Source organism: Schistocerca nitens, chromosome 4, assembly GCF_023898315.1.
Source record: "Schistocerca nitens isolate TAMUIC-IGC-003100 chromosome 4, iqSchNite1.1, whole genome shotgun sequence".
Lineage (NCBI taxonomy): Eukaryota > Metazoa > Arthropoda > Insecta > Orthoptera > Acrididae > Schistocerca > Schistocerca nitens.
Window position 1 is genome coordinate 834,005,502 of NC_064617.1, and position 18,553 is coordinate 834,024,054.

Consider the following 18,553-nt stretch of genomic DNA (forward strand, 5'->3'; position numbering starts at 1 on the left):
GTTATGTGGTCTAAAGGGTTGTAGAGGTGGTTATGAAATTGTAGTGGTGTAGCCGATGTATTTATATGAGTGATTGCTTTGTGTATTTTGCTAGTTTCTGCTCGTTCTATAAAGAATTTTCTTAAATTGTCTACCTGTCCATAATGTAGGTTTTTTTATATCGATAAATCCCCTTCCTCCTTCCTTTCTGCTTAATGTGAATCTTTCTGTTGCTGAATGTATGTGATGTATTCTATATTTGTGGCATTGTGAGCGTGTAAGTGTATTGAGTGCTTCTAGGTCTGTGTTACTCCATTTCACTACTCCAAATGAGTAGGTCAATATTGGTATGGCATAAGTATTTATAGCTTTTGTCTTGTTTCTTGCTGTCAATTCTGTTTTCAGTATTTTTGTTAGTCTTTGTCTATATTTTTCTTTTAGTTCTTTTTTAATATTTGTATTATCTATTCCTATTTTTTGTCTGTATCCTAGATATTTATAGGCATCCGTTTTTTCCATCGCTTCTATGCAGTCGCTGTGGTTATCCAATATGTAATCTTCTTGTTTAGTGTGTTTTCCCTTGACTATGCTATTTTTCTTACATTTGTCTGTTCCAAAAGCCATATTTATATCATTGCTGAATACTTCTGTTATCTTTAGTAATTGGTTGAGTTGTTGATTTGTTGCTGCCAGTAGTTTTAGATCATCCATGTATAGCAAATGTGTGATTTTGTGTGGGTATGTTCCAGTAATATTGTATCCATAATTTGTATTATTTAGCATGTTGGATAGTGGGTTCAGAGCAAGGCAGAACCAGAAAGGACTTAATGAGTCTCCTTGGTATATTCCACGCTTAATCTGTATTGGCTGTGATGTGATATTATTTGAATTTATTTGGATATTAAGTGTGGTTTTCCAATTTTTCATTACTATGTTTAGGAACTGTATCAATTTAGGATCTATTTTGTATATTTCCAATATTTGTAGTAACCATGAGTGGGGTACACTATCAAAAGCTTTTTGGTAATCAATGTATGCGTAGTGTAGCGACCTTTGTTTAGTTTTAGCTTGATATGTCACCTCTGCATCTATTATCAGTTGCTCTTTACATCCTCGTGCTCCTTTGCAACAGCCTTTTTGTTCTTCATTTATAATTTTGTTCTGTGTTGTATGTGTCATTAATTTCTGTTTAATGATTGAAGTTAATATTTTGTATATTGTTGGTAGGCATGTTATGGGGCGATATTTAGCTGGGTTCGCTGTGTCTGCTTGATCTTTAGGTTTCAGATAAGTTATTCCATGTGTAAGTGTATCAGGGAATGTGTATGGGTCTGCAATGTAACTGTTAAATAATTTAGTTAGATGTGAATGTGTTGAGGTGAACTTCTTTAACCAGAAATTTGCTATTTTATCATTTCCAGGGGCTTTCCAATTGTGAGTAGAATTAATTGCTTGGGTGACTTCATGTTGCAAAATTATCACTTCAGGCATTTGTGGTATCATCTTGTATGTGTCTGTTTCTGCTTGTATCCACCGTGCATGACTGTTATGTTGTACCGGGTTTGACCATATGTTGCTCCAGAAGTGTTCCATGTCTGTTATGTTTGGTGGATTGCTTATTTTAATGTGTGTGTTATCTATTGTCTGGTAAAATTTCTTTTGGTTTGTGTTGAATGTTTGGTTTTGTTTCCTTCTATTTTCACTTTTTTTGTATCTTCTGAGTCGTTTGGCTAATGCTTGTAATTTCTGCTTCTTTTCGTCTAATTGCTCTGTCGCTTCTTGTTGTGAGATTTTACCTAACCTTTTTCGTTTTTTTTCCGAGATTTCATTTCTTATAAATTGTGTTAGCTGTCCGATGTCTTTTCTCAGTTTTTCTATTCTGATCTGTAGCCTGTGTTGCCATGCTGGTTTTGTGGGTTTCTTCTGTGTGTTGGTTGGTTCTGATCTCTGTCTAGTGTGTATATTTAGTGTAGTGAGTGCTCCTATATAAACCAGTAGTTGTAACTCTTCCATAGTTGTGTTTTCATTTATTTTGTTGTGTATGATTGTGTTGATAGTTTTTATTGTTGTTTCGACTTGTGGGTTATTTGGTGGTCTATGCAAGAATGGTCTAATGTCTGTATTTGTGTCTTTGTATTCTATATATGTTAGCTGAAATTTTTCTTCTATATCTAGCATCTGTGTCACTTCGTGTTCTATTTGTGCTTGTTCTGGTGGCTGTCTTAAGATTTCGTTTTCCTCTGATTGTTTAATTGGTGCGTGTTGTTCTTTGTTTGTTTGCTCTGGGATGTTTGAGTCCATTACTGTATTTTCTTCTTCTTCTGATTGCACATTATTTTGTTCCAGTATTTGTTGTACTTCTTGTTTGATGTTTTCTAATTCTGACTGGGGTATCCTGTTATTTTTGATTATTACACGGATCTGATCAGCTAGTCGTTGTTCTGTTAAAAATTTTAATTCTGGGTATCTGGTAATAAATGTTGTGTATACTTGTGATCTGTATCCAGTTGTGTTGGTTCCTAGGTTTGTTGCTTGGTAATAACAGAACATGAGGTGTCGATTAACTTCATCTGACCATCTCATCCTCTGTCTTTGTTTTCCTTCTAGGGTGGTTGCAGGAAGCATATCCTGCAAAACACCTCTATTTGGATTTAAATCATTTTCCAGTTGGCTAGCAGTGTCGTTACCATTGTGGGTGGGCATAGGGTTCAAGCGTCGTCCCCGACCATGACGGCGCTTGTCCGAGGCTTCTTTAGTTCTGTCCTGAACCAACTAATCACACTAAAAGGGGGGTTAGCCCTATTAGTGGTTTGTTCTTTTCGTCGCCTTTTACGACTGGCAGAACATACCGGAGGCCTATTCTTTTCCCGGGCCTCCACGGGAACTATTATTATTATTATTATTATTATTATTATTATTATTACAAATCAAGGTAAGGAATAGCACCAGCAACAAAGGAGTACCTGTACACATGTTTACTAATCAGCAAAAAGAAACAACAGGGGCATGACAAATAAAAAATTTAAAATATTTTGAATGAGAGGGAGAAGAAGTATACTGGAAACAATTCAGAAATAAAACTGGTCAACAATCGATACCCAAATTTCATAACAGAAGGGACAGAGAGCTGTCAGATGTAATCTCTCAAAACTGAGACCTAAACTTTAAATAACTGAAGAGACAAGAATGCATAAGACAGAAAAGCAAACACAAAAAAAAGTTGAAAAAGTGTAGGGTCAGGCCATTTAATGTTGAAAGCAGACCCCAAGATCATTTTGTCAATAACCTTTTTTATTCAGAAGTCGCGTATGACCTAGATTTTCACATACAAAGGGTACTAGGAAAGTTTTGCAAATACAGCTTGCTTTGTTTATTTAACTGTTTTGAAGTAATTCCTGCCACATTGAATACACCTCTCCATCCTCTGACACCAATCCTTCAGTCAGTTCTCCCAAGTTTCTGTAGGGAGTAAGGCACAATCATCCCAAGCCTGCAGATGGTCCTCATTGCTTGAAAACTGCATTCCTTTCAGCTTCATTTTCACATGTGGGCAGGGGCGGTGGGAAGTGTGTGTGTGTGTGTGGGGGGGGGGTATGCGCTAAAGACCCCCCCCCCCCCAATGGAGCATCATATTACACTGGATAAAATGACTTTAGAAATCAGCGAATATATTACTTCAACATATTCATTCTTTTTTTATATTATTATGTAGCAATATAGGTTGCAATATATTCCAAACATATTTTAACAAAAGAATAAGAGCAGCAAATAGTGTACTATCTGAACTCATAAATATCATTTAACTTAAAATGAGTGTCTTATTATTTATTAATACAGGTATTTTTACCCTGAACTCCGAAACAGTTACCAGAAACTATCCCCTCCCCCCATTAGCTCCCCCTTGACTGACTTCTAGAATCGCCCCTGCATGCGAGAACAGTGCAATGTCACAAGGAGCAAGCAAGGTCTGGGCTGTAAGGAGGGTGCTGAAGAAGTTTCAGTCCTGTACCCCACAAATATTTGGTGCTTGCTTTGGCGAGGTGAGCCAGAGCATTGTTGTGATGGAGGAACCAAGGTGAATGCCTCCAATAGCATAATAACATCCCCGCTGGCCTGTGTCTGTGGTGTGGTGCGTGTTTCAAGCAGTTATTCACCTGGATAATTTTGTATCCAGACACAACCATTGACCTGGTGTGACAAGAGACATGATTCATCTGACCAGGTGACATGTTTCCATTGACCTGTGGTCCAGTCTCTATGATCCTGTGAGCACAGCAGTCATAACTGATGATGTTATTGGGTCAACATGACAACACATAGGGGTAGTCTGCTGTGGAGTCCCATATTAAACAATGTGTGCTGAACAGCATGTTCTGAAACATTTCTGCCTATGCCAGCATTATATATTGTCATCATAACTGCTGCAGACTGCTATGTATACTGCTTTACAGAGAGAGCAAGCCTCCAACTTCCACATTCTGTGATGAGATGTGGACATCCAACATATTTCTGCCTACTTGTGGTTTCCCTGTCCTTCAACCACTTCCACAGATGTTCACTGCTGTAGCACTTTAACAGCTAATCATCTTTGCTGTGTCTGAGATGCTCCTTTCCACATACTGGGCCGCAATCTGTATGAGGTGTGCTTTGTGTGTGTGTGTGTGTGTGTGTGTGTGTGTGTGTGTGTGTGTGTGTGTGTGTTTTCTCACTTATAGAGGGGGCTTTGACTGAAAGCTTGTACATCTGCAACTCAAGTGTGCCATCTTTACAGTGAGTACCCATCTATCCTTTGCGTAATATTGTTGCCCTTTGCCCAAGTTGCTTATGTCAGAGGATTTCCTCATTTGTGGCCTATATTGTCACTAGGATGATTCCCCATTGATCTTTGCTTTCCTTACCATGTTGAATTCTCTCTGATGCCTCCAGGTGGCACCCACTCTTGGAGTGGGCAGTAGTCATAGTGTGTTGGCTCCTCAGTGTCTGTCTCTATTCATATACTAATTATTTTATGTTCGCATTGAAAATTAAAAGTTGACAATAAAAATAATTGTTTGAATGACAGAAAATTTTGCTCGATATCAACAAAAATAAGCAACAAAAAATATGATTGATTAATAATCTTCAAAATGGAGGAAGGAAAATAAACTTTAAAAATTCACTTATGGAAATTGGTACCATATGTAACATTGAGTTTGTTCACTAAACTTTACATCACATGATGTTAATGTAATGCAAGTAGGTTGATAAAAAATCTACTCACCAAGTGGCAGCAGGGGAATATACATACAAAAGGTATTAAAGTTTGCAAGATGTCAGAGCCAGTGGCTCCTTCTGATGGCAGAGGAGTTGAAGAGGAAGGAAGAGGGGTGAAGGAAAGGAACTGGTGAGGTCTAGGAAAAGGGGATAGAGTTTGGAAAAGTCACTGGTGTACGACTTGCCCTATGCACCCTCCTATCACCACCTTTACCAGCCCTGTAACTGGCAAAGCATTCACTATCAAAGGAAGAACAACCTGTGAAACAATATGTCATATACCATCTGTTATGTAAACACTGATCAGCCTTTCACATCGGCATGACTACCATTGAGTTGTCAGTAAGGATGAATGGGTATGGACGGAGGGTGTATACTGTGATCACATAATATCCTACTGTACAGAATGCTCTACAACATGACAGTCATGACCTTGATGCCTGTTTCACCACACATGCTATCCCCCAGACATCAGTTTCTCAGAACTATGTAGGTGGGAACTGGTGGTACAACATGTCCTTGGTTCTTGTCACCCACCTGGCCTTAATTTATGTTAATTTCTTTGGTCTCAGCAATTTTTCACAATAATTATTCCTTTTTTAACTCCCTTTTAGTTTTCTACATCTTTCATTTTCTGACCTTACTATCTTTCACTGTCTCCCTCCCCCCCCCCCCCCTCCCCCACCTCCATCACATACAATGCATGTAGCTTTTCACTCTTAACATCTCATGCACGAAGTTTTATAAGCAATCTCTGTCTTCCATATTACCCTATCTTCCACCTTTAAGCTCTTAGGTTTTCAAATGTCTTGAGGTAAGTCTCCCCTGATCTGGAGACCTGGGTGCCTTTCCTGAACTCTATCCCTTTTCCTGAACCTCACCAGTCCCTTTCCTTCACCTCTCTTCCTTCCACTCCAACCCTTCTGGAAATGGAGTCACTGGCTCCAAAAGCTTATCTTTTATATGTATGTTCTCCTGACGCCACTTGATAAGTAGATTTTTTATCTATCCACTTACTTTATACATTAAAAATTGATTATTAATATGTTGTTAATGGATTTATTTTGTGTCTTCTATGTTTTTATTGCTGAATAGCATACTTAAAACTGAGGAAAATGAATTATGGAAGTTCATTTTAGGTTTATTTTGCACAAAGTGTAACCCATGATAAGGACTCAACTAAATGAATATAGAAAAGCTCCCAAAAAGACTTTTCTGGAGTAACCACAAGTGCCGGAATGAAGAAGAAGAATGCAACACCAGAAAAGGCAGTGAAACAATGTTGGCCAATGGTGCTCTGATTAAGATCGTGCCGCACCAGGAGTGACCTCTGCAAGAAGTGAATATAAGTGCCGCTTCCGCCAGCCTTGGCCGGACATGAGTGGACAGGATTCGCGGAGCATTAGCAAGGCCTAGCAGAGAGTGCTATGAGAACAGTTGTCAGTGACATGTGTCAACTTGCAGGAACGCTGTGTATAACAAGGACTCAGATGTATGTTGTATGTTGTATGTTGCCCACCGCTTGCGACACCTTTGTACATTAAAGTTAAGTACTGTCAATCCGCTTTATAGAAATAAAACTACTAATATTATTTGCTTGAATTGTTGTAGAGCATTCCGAGAACACAGAATCCCTTAGGCACCCTATACGAGACGAGTGGGCCAGACCCAACAACTGCAATGAGAATCCTCCGAACCCAGTGCCTCGTGGCCACGAACTTTTCATTTATATTGTGCTGGTGCCTTAGTTTTCTCTTGTCTTTACTTTGCTTTAACAGTTTCTTGTCATTTTTGCTAATTTGTGTTTTCAGGTGGGTGTTTCAGAAAATTTCTTTGTATATATTTTTGTCTGTTTGTTGCATTTGTGTCTTTCAACATGAGGCTCCCCCCACCTGTCCCGTCCCCTGCTCAGGCACTCAGCTGCAAGCATTAGATGCCATGCGGCTAGTGCAGATGTTTCAGTTTCAGACACAGCAAATATCTACACTACTCAACATGATGCAGCGACTACTGGCTAACGCTGCATGCCCAAAGAACAAGCACCACCTACTAAAGCTGCTATACCACCTTTTCGACAGTTTTGTGACCAAGAAGAGGAATGGCTCAAGTGGTTATCACAGTCTGAGGCACATTTACTAGCACACAATGTTACAGGTACTGTGAAACTACCATATCTATCATCCACGGTAGGAAGTGCAGTGTTCAGATTAATTCAAAAACTCTTTCCTAGTGCCACTCCAAGTGAACCAGCTTACGACGCAGTGGTAGACTCCCTATCAAACTATTATGAACAACAAGTGAATATGGAAGCAGCTAAGTAACAATTCTTCAATCACAAAAAATGGCCAGAACAAACTTATCGCTAGTGTGTAACAGATTTGCAAGGTATGACACAGAAATGCAAATTCAAATGTACTTGCGGTGCTTTATATTCCGATGTTATGTTGCGTGATGCGATTATGTACAATTTACCTGATGTCAAACTCAGATAGCCGGCCGGTGTTGCTGTGAGGTTCTAGGCACTTCAGTCTGGAACCGCATAACCGCTACGGTCGCCGGTTCGAATCCTGCCTCGGGGCATAGATGTGTGTGATGTCCTTAGGTTAGTTAGGTTTAAGTAGTTCTAAGTTCTAGGGGACTGATGACCACAGATGTTAAGTCCCATAGTGCTCAGAACCATTTGAACCATTTTCAAACTCAGATAACAAATTTTGAAACAGTCTGATCCATCATTTCAGCAGGTAGTGCAAATACCAGTTCAGCATGATTCTGGTGCCTTTCCAGCTCATACATTTGAGCAGCCAGCTATTTGTCTGGTCGAGTCCCTTGCTTGTGATTGCCCCATTCCACACCAGTGGCTTGTGCTAGCCACACTGAGTAAACAACGTTCCATGCCGCATAAGCCGCTCGCTAAGCAGGTGGCTACACAGGCGAACAGAATTAAGTCTTTCCCTCGCTGTTACTCATGGCACAAATGCCAAGACTGCCCCTACGACAGGCTCAGTGTTACACTTGTGATAGGAAAGCACATGTGCAATCTGTATGTTTGCAATGGAACAAACATAAGAATTCGGCTCACTCACGAAAATCTAGTCACAAGACCTATGTCATTAATGCAGTATATTCCAAGTCTGCAGCTAGAAAGTGTGCAGTTTCTTCAGTGATATGGCAGTCAAACAAACCTTTTGTTCATTTGCTTATTTGTGAGAACCGTGCGAAATTTCAGTTGGATACAGGTGCCTCTGTCAAATTGCTCAATCGTCACACATGTGAACTGTTAGGCTCCCCACACCTGTCTAAAACTAGCATGCAACTGACGACTGATAATGGAAAAGAAATTCCCATTCTTGGAAAGTGTACTTTGCCTTCCATGTATCACTCACATATGCGAACAGTGATTTTCACAGTGATTCAATCACACGACTGTGAGAACGTATTTGGTCTTGATTCTTTTGATTTGTTTGCCTTTAACATTCATTCAGTACAGTGTGTTGTCAGTGTCTGCACTGAATGCAAAAGACAGTGCAGCTAGCTTGCTGAATGAATTTCCAGAAATCTTTTCTGGAGGTTTAGGAAAGGCTAACAATTTTGTAGCACATATTACTCTAAAAGACTATGCTCAGCCAAAATTTTGCCGGGCCAGAATTGTTCCCATTGCATTATGGGACAAAGTCACTGCTGAACTTAAAGAATTGCAAGGTAATGGAGTTATTGCACCCATATCAGCTAGTCCACGGCCAAGTCCACTGGTTTTGGTCCCCAAACTTTCAGGTCACATTCACCTCTCTGTTGACTTTAAGTCTACAGTTAACCCACAAATTGTCATTGATACTTATCCATTGCCATGCTCAGAGGATCCCATGAACAAATTAGGCCCTGGACACTACTTTTCAAAAATTGATTTGTGCGATGCATATCTTCAAATACCGCTCAATAAAGAATCTCAGAACGTGTGTGTAGTGAATACTCACTTGGGCTTGTTTAAATACGAGGGTGGTTTGAAAAGTTCTCGGAATCACCACGAGAGATTAGCAGTAGCGCAATGAGATGTTCACGTGATATTCATTGGACTGTTGCCTGTAAACACCTGCCACATCAGTGCTCTTGGAAGAGAGCTGTGGCAGTGATGTGGTTCTGAGGTTGTTCCCATGTAGAGGTTTGCGAAGATGGAAAAAAAAAAGAGAAACGAGATTAGCAGTGATTAAGTACTTCGTAAAGAAAGGTATGAAACCAAAGGACATTCATGCCAATTTCCAGAATACACTGGGGGTGGGGTCTGCTCCTTCATATTCAACTGTTGCCAAGTGGAAAAATGAATTTAAATTTGGTTGGGAAAGCTTAGATGATGATCTGCACAGTGGTTGGCCAAGATGTGTCACTACTCCAGAAATTGTTGCAAAAGTGCACAAAATGATCATGAAGGATTGCCGATTGAAAGCGCGAGAAATTACTCATGCTTGCCAGATGTCATCTGGAAGTGTGTACCACATTTTAACTGAAGAATTAGAAATGAAAAAATTATCTCCAAGATGGGTGCTGCAACAAGGCAATGTGTGCCTGCACATATGTGCCGTCGCCATGGCAAATTTACACAAACTAAGATATGAATTGTTGCTACACCCACCTTATTCACCTGATATGGCTCTGTCAGACTTCCATTTCTTCCCAAAACTGAAAATTTTTCTTGGTGGACAAAGAATCGCTTCAAATGAAGAACTGATAGAGTTGACAACTATTTTGTAGGCCTGGAGGAAAATCATTTTCGAGATGGGATGAAGGCACTGGAACATTGTTGGACCAAGTGCATTAATCTACAAGGAGACTACATTGTAAAATAAAAAATGTTTCAGTGATGTAAGTACTTTTTTTCTATTTTGTTCTGAGAACTTTTCAAACCACCCTCGTATGTGCATTTGCCTTTTGGCAGTGCTTCTGCACCCGCCATTTTCCAGTGGCATTACGAACAGCTGACTGCACAAGTGCCAAACTGTTCAAACTATTTGGAAGATATTGTAGTAGCAGGTCATACACCTGAAGAACATATTGCAAATTTACATGCTTTGTTTAGTGTGTTGTCTGATATTGGAATAAGATGTAGACTGGACAGGTGTGATTTTTTTAAACCCGAGTTGCAGTATCTTGGTCATGTCAAACATTCAAGGTGTACATCCTCTCCAGTCGCATTTGTTAGCCATATGAGATTTGCCAGTTCCTTGCAATGTCACAAAATTGCAGTCAGTCTTAGGGAAAATGAACTATTATATTCGGTTCATACCGAATGCTGTGCAAATAGCAGCTCCATTGCATTGCTTGTGTCGCAAGAACGTCCCCTTTGTTATGATGGATGAGGGTCAAGTAGCTTTTCAAAAACTTAAAGATGCATTGCTTAGCGATTGATGCTTAGTTCACTTTGGTCCTACCAAAACAATTGTATTGCAAGTTGACACTTCATCTTAAGGAATCTGTGCCATGCTTTCATGTATTGGTGATGAAAACAGATCTATTGCTTTTGCATCAAAAGTGTTGTCCAAAGCTCTGTGTAATTATTCACAAATTGAAATAGAGGCTCTGGCTATTGTGTATGGTGTCACCAAATTTCACCACTATTTTTGGCAGAAAATTCCTTTGCAGTCCTTGTTTCATCCAACAAAACCAGTTCCTGTACAAACTGTCCAAAAATTGCAAAGATGGGCTTTGTTGTTGTCTCAATACCAGTACAAGATTGTGTATCATCCAACAGCTCAACATGGTAATGCGGACGCACTTTCCCATCTTCCGATTGGTCCTGATATAGACTTTGACTCTTCTGCTGCGTCTTGTTGTCATATTGATGCACAGGAGTCTGAATTGCTTCAGTCTTTTCTGCTGGAATATAAGAAAATTGCTGAGACCACGGGTGCTGATCCAAATTTGAACATTTTTCTCAACTACATACACACATCTTGGCCTCGTTCCTTGCATTGCACAAAGAACTCTGTAGTGTGTTGATACTTTGCATGTCGACATAGCCTCGCTGTACAGAAAGGTGTGATTCTTGTTCAAAATGAAAGTGGACATCCATGTGTGTTAACCCCTAAAGCTTTGCAAAATGAAGTGCCACAGTTGCTTCACCACGGACACTGGGGGATTGTACATACGAAACAGTTAGCGTGTCAACACTGTACTTGGTAGGGTTTGTACGCCCAAATAGGAAAGATAACATCACAATGTCACACATGTGTGGAAAATCAGTCCACACCACCACAGAAGTTCTCTGCTTGGCCTAAGTCACAATCGCCATAGCAACATGTGTACAAAGACTTTGCGGGACCTTTTTGGAACACCTGCTGGTTGATTGGGGTTGACTCATATAGCAAGTTTCCTTTTGCAGTGCCAATGAACTCGATAACATCACATAGCACAATTCAGGTGTTGTCATCGATTTTTTGGCTAGAAGGTTCACCTGAAGTAATCATGTCCAACAATGGACCTCAGTTCACGTCAAATGAATCTGCAACGTTCTGTTAACGCAATGGCATACAGCATCTCACTAGTGCACCGTTCCATCCACAGTCAAACAGCAAACTGGAACGTTTCGTCAGAACCTTCAAGCAGCAGATGGCCAAACTTCACTCCATACACACTAGGGATCAAGCACTGCAACTGTTTCTCGCCTCATATCGTTTGCACCCACGAGATGAACCATCGCCAGCTGCCGCCATTGGACACTGCTCCACCTTCCTTAGCATCTGGCACCAAAGGAAGGCTCCAAGTATCGCTTTGCACTGTATGATATTGTCTTTTACAGGGTTTTTAGTGGCAGCAGACGGTGGGCATGAGGCAAGATCTTCCGTCGACTTGGCACTTGCATGTTTCTTATTTCAGGTCCCAATGGCTTGCAGCACTGCCATCAAAATCAACTTCGCCTCTGTCATGTAGGTGATGATCTTTCAGTCTCTCTTCCCCCAGATTCATGGGTCCAGATGGCAGTGTGGCCACAGAAGGTATCATCACGAGACACGACACCGCGGGCCGACCCCACGGACACGAGGCCTTCACCGCCTCATGTCCTACCAATGGAGCTGGACCCATCCACACCACAGCAGTCATTGCCTTCTTCATCTGGTTCATGGCAGCAGGAGGTGGACGCGTACCCTTCTGGTCATTTTCCACTGGACATTTCTGCCAGAATGCAGGCCAGATGGAGGGGTACGGCCGGAAGCTTGACGTCCCCTGCAGCCATAGCTTGGTCGCACTCCCTACACAATGGCGGTCCGTCGCTTTGGGGGGGGAGGTATGTACTGGCGTAATCACAAGTGCTGGAATGAAGAAGATGAACCCAAGACCAGAGAAGGCGGTGAAAAGACATTGGCCAATGGTGCGCTGATTAGGACTTTGCTGCATCAGGAGCAACCTCTGAAAGATGTGAATATAAGCACCACTCCCGCCAGCCTCGGCTGGACATTAGTGGACAGGATTCGTGAAGTATTAGCACTGCCTAGCAGACAGTGCTATGAGAACAGTTATCAGTGACGTTTCTCAACTTGCAGGAACATTGTGTATAGCAAGGACTTGGATTTATGTTGCATGTCGCCCATCACTTGCGACACCTTTGTACATTAAAATTAAGTATTGTCAATCTGGTTTATAGAAATAAGACTACTAATGATATTTGCTTGAATTGTTGTACAGCATTCTGAGAATGGAGCATTCCTTAGGCACACTACACGAGACAATGGGCAAGATCCAACAAACACCCTTAAATTAACTGACTGACAGAACTGATTTAACAGGCTACGACAGAACCAAGATGGACCTATTCGCCTAATCTGACATGTCACTCTGCAGCCATGCCAACTAGGTTGCACAATTTGTAGCTGTATGATAGCAAATTTTGCTGTGTTAAGCTGCATGAAATTCGAGACAATGCAAAGTCCTGGAATGTACACTTCTTTGAAATTTCAAAATTTTATTCTTTTCCTGTCATAAAAATTTTCTTTACAGCTGTTGTCCTGGTTCCACACGGATGAGCACACCTAGGATACAAAATGACAGAGTTATTTAGAGTCTACTAAAATTGCTCTGATACCTAAAGCTGAATATAATCTCACCAGGCCACACAGTTCCTGTTTATGCATGGAGAAAAGAGTAACTACTGTTGTGACCAATTTGTGCAGCAGGGAGAAGGGGCATGCCCTTGTGGAAATTGCGAACAGATGACTAACAGGTAAATCATGACAATATTTATGTTGAAATGAGAAGGGATGAAGGGAATGTCCTGCGAATTTGTAATAGATTCTGACACTCTGTAAGAGATGTACATGAAGTGGTAGATAAAAGATGAGTGCCACTATTTCAGAACTGTGGTGTGAAAGTTCTCATCAGTATAAACTGCAAGACAATGTCAAAAATGCCGTTGTTTCAAGGAAAGATGATTACGACAGAAAGTGTGATACTCCTCAACATGTAAGACACCACTCACACTTTCCCTAAAATAGATGCAGAAACTGGCTGGAAACTACCGTATTAGCCAACTATTCACAATAACACAGAAATTGTGCCCAATATTGTATGTGGGTTTAATCTAAGTACAAATAGTTGTCATGTCTCACAGGCTACAGCTCAATTCAGATTTGAGGATCCTAGAGAAAATATCTCCACTCAATTTTTATGAAATTTTATATACTGACTACTGGTGTGTACAGCCATTGTCAACTGTTATGTCTCTGATATCATCAACTTATGTAGAAAATTTGAGATGCAAGCTTCTTTATTGCTTATCTGCAGTTGACTTTGATATCAGTATGACGGCAGAGCCACAGGTATTTCTCGTTTGCTGTAAATCTACACATGACATTTCCATACATGACTGTCAGTCCAACTTCAGTGCTATTGCTGGTGCAACAATGTTATATAACAACCTGACAATTCAACTAATGGAATTTAAATCAGGACTATCTTGTTCTTTGATGCAAACCACCAAACCACATCAGCAACAAAAATATCTTTTTAAATTCTTTTCTGGGTCCTCAGCAAACACAATTTTCAGAAAGTGTACATTATTCGACTGCTGGCTTATTTTCTGATCTCCTTTCTTGCTACTTACAGTTTTAACTATATTAACTCATTATCTCACTTAAAACACATACCACACAGCACACGAATAAAAATAAAAAAAAATTTCTATGAAGTTAGCAAATAACAATGGGGAATGGATAACACTTGTCAACTATGAATAAACTTTGTGAAAAATACAGTATCCTATGTAGATCCCTAAAATGGACAAAAGTTATACATAAAGATATAGAAGGCTGAATGTGACTCACCTTCATTAGAGGCATAGTTGATCCTCCAAAGACAAGTGTTGTAAAGAGCACTATAATGAGAGTAGTCGTCACAATAACATGTCTAGTCTCATCACTGAACTGCAAATGCAATGAAAGTGCATATGCAATTGCACCACGTAGACCTGACAGAAATAAAACAGAAAAATAATAACGATTAAAAAAGAAATATACTAAAATGGTATTGATTTCAGCAGTTTCCATAGATAACAGTTGATTTTCATGTAAATACAGATATTTACTTTTAAGAAAAGTGTTGTTATAAGTTCAATTAATAATGTATTAGAAGTACCGTATTAGCTGCAATGATTCTCCAACAGGCATAATACATTTTCAAGAATGTTACAGTAGGAATATTTTGAACAAAAATAAATGTTTCCATTAGGAGCTGAAGAAGAGAAGGTTTGGGTCTGACATTCCATTACATTAAACTTGATAGAAATGAACATAAGCTTACCCAACAAGAATGGATCTAGAAACGGACATCTGAAGGACTGAACTAGGCCCTACTTGAAGTGATTTAGGGAAAATCTAACTCAGGATTGGCTACCTAGGCGCCGTATCACACAAAATACTAACAAATTGATTGTAAGAATGTAATATATTTGTTGTTTTGGGGGAAGAGACCAGACTGTGAGGTCATCGGTCTGTAATCTATTTACTCATGCTTTTATTCATTCAAACAATCAAACAATTTCATTAGTTTTCCTTCTAGGTGCCCTACCAGTACTCTACGCACTGCCCTGCCCTCATCCATTCGAGCTACGTGACCCGCCCATCGCAGCCTACGTGATTTAATAATACTGATTATGTCAGGGCTTGAATAGAGTTCGTGAACCTCTTCGTTATGCAGTTTTCGCCACTCTCCGCTAATGTCATCCCTTTTTGCTCCAAAAATTTTCCTCAGAATTTTGTTTTCAAATACTCGAAACGGCTTTTCATTTTGCACAGTGAGAGACCAAGTCTCACACCCATACAGCATAACTGGTAGAATAATAGTTTTGTATATTCTAATCTTTAAATTCCTAGACAATATCTGTGATGAAAGTAATCTATTCAGTGAGAAGTAGCACGCATTTTCCGCCCGTAGTCTCTTCTTCAGTTCGGATTCAATCTCATTTCTCGAAGTGATGTCCACGCCTAGATACTTGAATGTGTTCACTTTTTCAAACTGCATGTCTCCCACTCTTAACATTTCCTGATCTACTGCTGTTGGCATTCTAGTAGTAACCAGATATTTAGTTTTGTCTTCACTTATCCTTAGACCTACATCTTCACTAGCCTTGATTAACGCATTCGCATTTCCTGTTACAGATTCTTTCCTATCGCTAATGATGTTTAGATCATCTAAAGTAGGAAAAGGTGGAGGAGGAAAAGTTGTAGGTGAATATAGACTGGAGGGGGAAGGAATGAAAGAGGAAGACGCATGGTGGAATTTTGAACAGAGCATAATTTAATCATAGCAGACACTTGATTTCAGAATCATGAAAGGAGGCTGTATACATGGTAAAGTCCTGGAGACATTGAAAGGTTTCAGATTGATTATATAATGGTATGACAGAGATTTTGGACCCAAGTTTTAAACTGTAAGACATTTCCAGGGGCAGATGTGGACTCTCACCACAATTTATTGGTTATGAACTGCAAACTAAAATGGAAGAAACTACAAAAGGGCAGGAATTTAAGAAGATGGGACCTGGATAAACTGAAAGAACCAGAGGTTGTAGAGTGTTTCAGAGGGAGCATTAGGGAATGATTTACAAGAACTGGGGAAAGGAATACAGTAGAACAAGAATGGGTGGCTTTGAGAGTTGAAATTGTGAAGACTGCAGAGGATCCAGCAGGTAAAAGGACGAGGGCTAAAAGAAATCCTTGGGTAACACAACAGATATCAAATTTAATCGATGAAAGGAGAAAATATGAAAATGAAGTAAATGAAGCAGGCGAAAGGGAATACAAATGTCTTAAAAACTAAATCAACTGGAAGTGCAAAAGGGCTAAGCAGGAATGGTTAGAGGACAAATGTAAGGATGTAGACACATATCACTAGGGTAAGATAGATGCTGCCTACAGGAAAGTTAAAGAGACTTCTCAAGAAAGAGAACTTCCTGTATGAATATCAAGAGCTCAGATGGAAAACCTGTCCTAAGCAAAGAAGGGAAAGCTGAAATGTGGAAGGAGTATATAGAGGGTCTATACAAGGGAAAGGTACTTGAGAGGAAGTAGATGAAGATGAGAAGGGAGATATTATGGTGCATGAAGAATTTGATGAAGCACTGAAAGACTCCAGGAGTAGACAACATTTCACTGGAGCTACTGATGGCCTTGGGAGAGAAAGCCATGACAAAACTCTTCCATATGGTGAGCAAGATGTATGAGACTGGTAAAACACACTCAGACTTTAAGAAGAATATAATAATTCCAATTTAAAAAAAGAGGAGATGCTGACAGGTGCGAAAATTATCGAACTATCAGTTTAGTAAGTCACAGTTGCAAAATACTAAGATGAATCCTTTACAGAAGAATGTAAAAGCTGGTAGAGGCTGACCTCGTGGAAGATCAGTTTGGATTCTAGAGAAATGTAGAAACACGTGAGGCAATACTGACCATACAACCTGTTGTAGAAGATAGGTTAAGGAAAGGCAAACCTACATTTATAGCACTTTTAGACTTAGAGAAAGCTTTTGACATTGCTGACTGGAATACTCTCTTTCAAATTCTGAAGGTGGCAGGGGTAAAATACAGGGAGTGAAAGGCTATTTACAATTTGTACAGAAACCAGATGGCAGTTATAAGAGTCGAGGGATATGAAAGGGAAACAATGGCTGAGAAAGGAGTGAGACAAGGTTGTAGTCTATCCCTGATTTTATTCCATCTGTATATCGAGCATGCAGTAAAGGAAACAAAAGCAAAAATTGGAATAGGAATTAAAGTACAAGGAGAGGAAATAAAGACTTTGAGGTTTGCAGAAGACATTGTAATTCTGTCAGAGGCAGTAAAGGACCTGCAAGTGCATTTGAAAAAATGGACAGTGTCTTGAAAGGAGTATATAAGTAAAACAAAAGCAAAATGAGAGTAATCGAATGTAGTTGAACTAAATCAGGTGATGCTGAGGGAATTATATTTGGAAATGAGACACTTAAAGTAGTAGATGAGTTTTACTATTTGGGAAGGAAAATAACTGATGATCACCAAGGCAGGAAGGATCTAAAATGTAGAGTGGCATTGGCAATAAAAGCATTTCTGAAGAAGAGAAATCTGTTAACATCCAGTCTAGATGTAAGTGTCAGAAAGTCCTTTCTGAAAGCATATTTATGGAGTGCAGCCATGTATGGAAGTGAAACATGGATGATAAATAGTTTGGACACCAAGAGAATAGAAGCTTTTGAACTGTGATGCTACAGAAGAATGCTGAAGATTAGATGGGTAGATAATGTAACTAATGAGGAGATACTGAATAGAACTGGGGGAAGAGAGATTTGTGGTACAACTTGACTAGAAGAAGGAATCAGTTGGTAGGACACATTCTGAGGCATCAAGGGATCACCAATTTAGTACTGGGGGGAGGCATGGGAGGTAAAAATTGCAGAGGGAGGCCGAGAGATGAATACATTAAGCAGATTCAAACGTATGCAGGTTACAGTAGTTACTCAGAGATGAAGAGGAAAAACCAGTTTTTGGACTGAAGACCACCACAACAACAACATAGTACGTGCAATTTTTCTGAGGTTTGACTTGCACTGCCGCATTTCTTACACTGTGCAGGCCTTTCATGAACCACTACATTTAATAATACAACCTGAGTGTTAAGTCTGAAAGCCATGTTCCAAAGGTTCAGAAGAAACAGCTGTAGTTATGGGGGGTGAGGCTAGTTGTAGTCTGATCATGACTGCCCTGTATTTGTGTCTGCTTACCATCTACGATAGGTCACTGCAGAAGCTCTATCATACTGGAAGTGTTCAAGTTTGTAGCTAAAGAAATTTATAGCAATGTGTTTC

The 18,553-nt window shown here is 39.9% G+C and overlaps 1 protein-coding gene across 1 annotated transcript in view; it reads right to left on the bottom strand.

The window, feature by feature from the left end:
* LOC126253267 (sodium/hydrogen exchanger 8) overlaps positions 1 to 18,553 on the bottom strand; it is a 47,238-nt gene that overhangs the window by 14,366 nt on the left and 14,319 nt on the right. Inside the window, exon 3 of the mRNA XM_049954481.1 lies at positions 14,538 to 14,680. Within this exon, the coding sequence (XP_049810438.1) occupies positions 14,538 to 14,680 (143 nt within the window). The remainder of the gene's footprint in view (positions 1 to 14,537; positions 14,681 to 18,553) is intronic.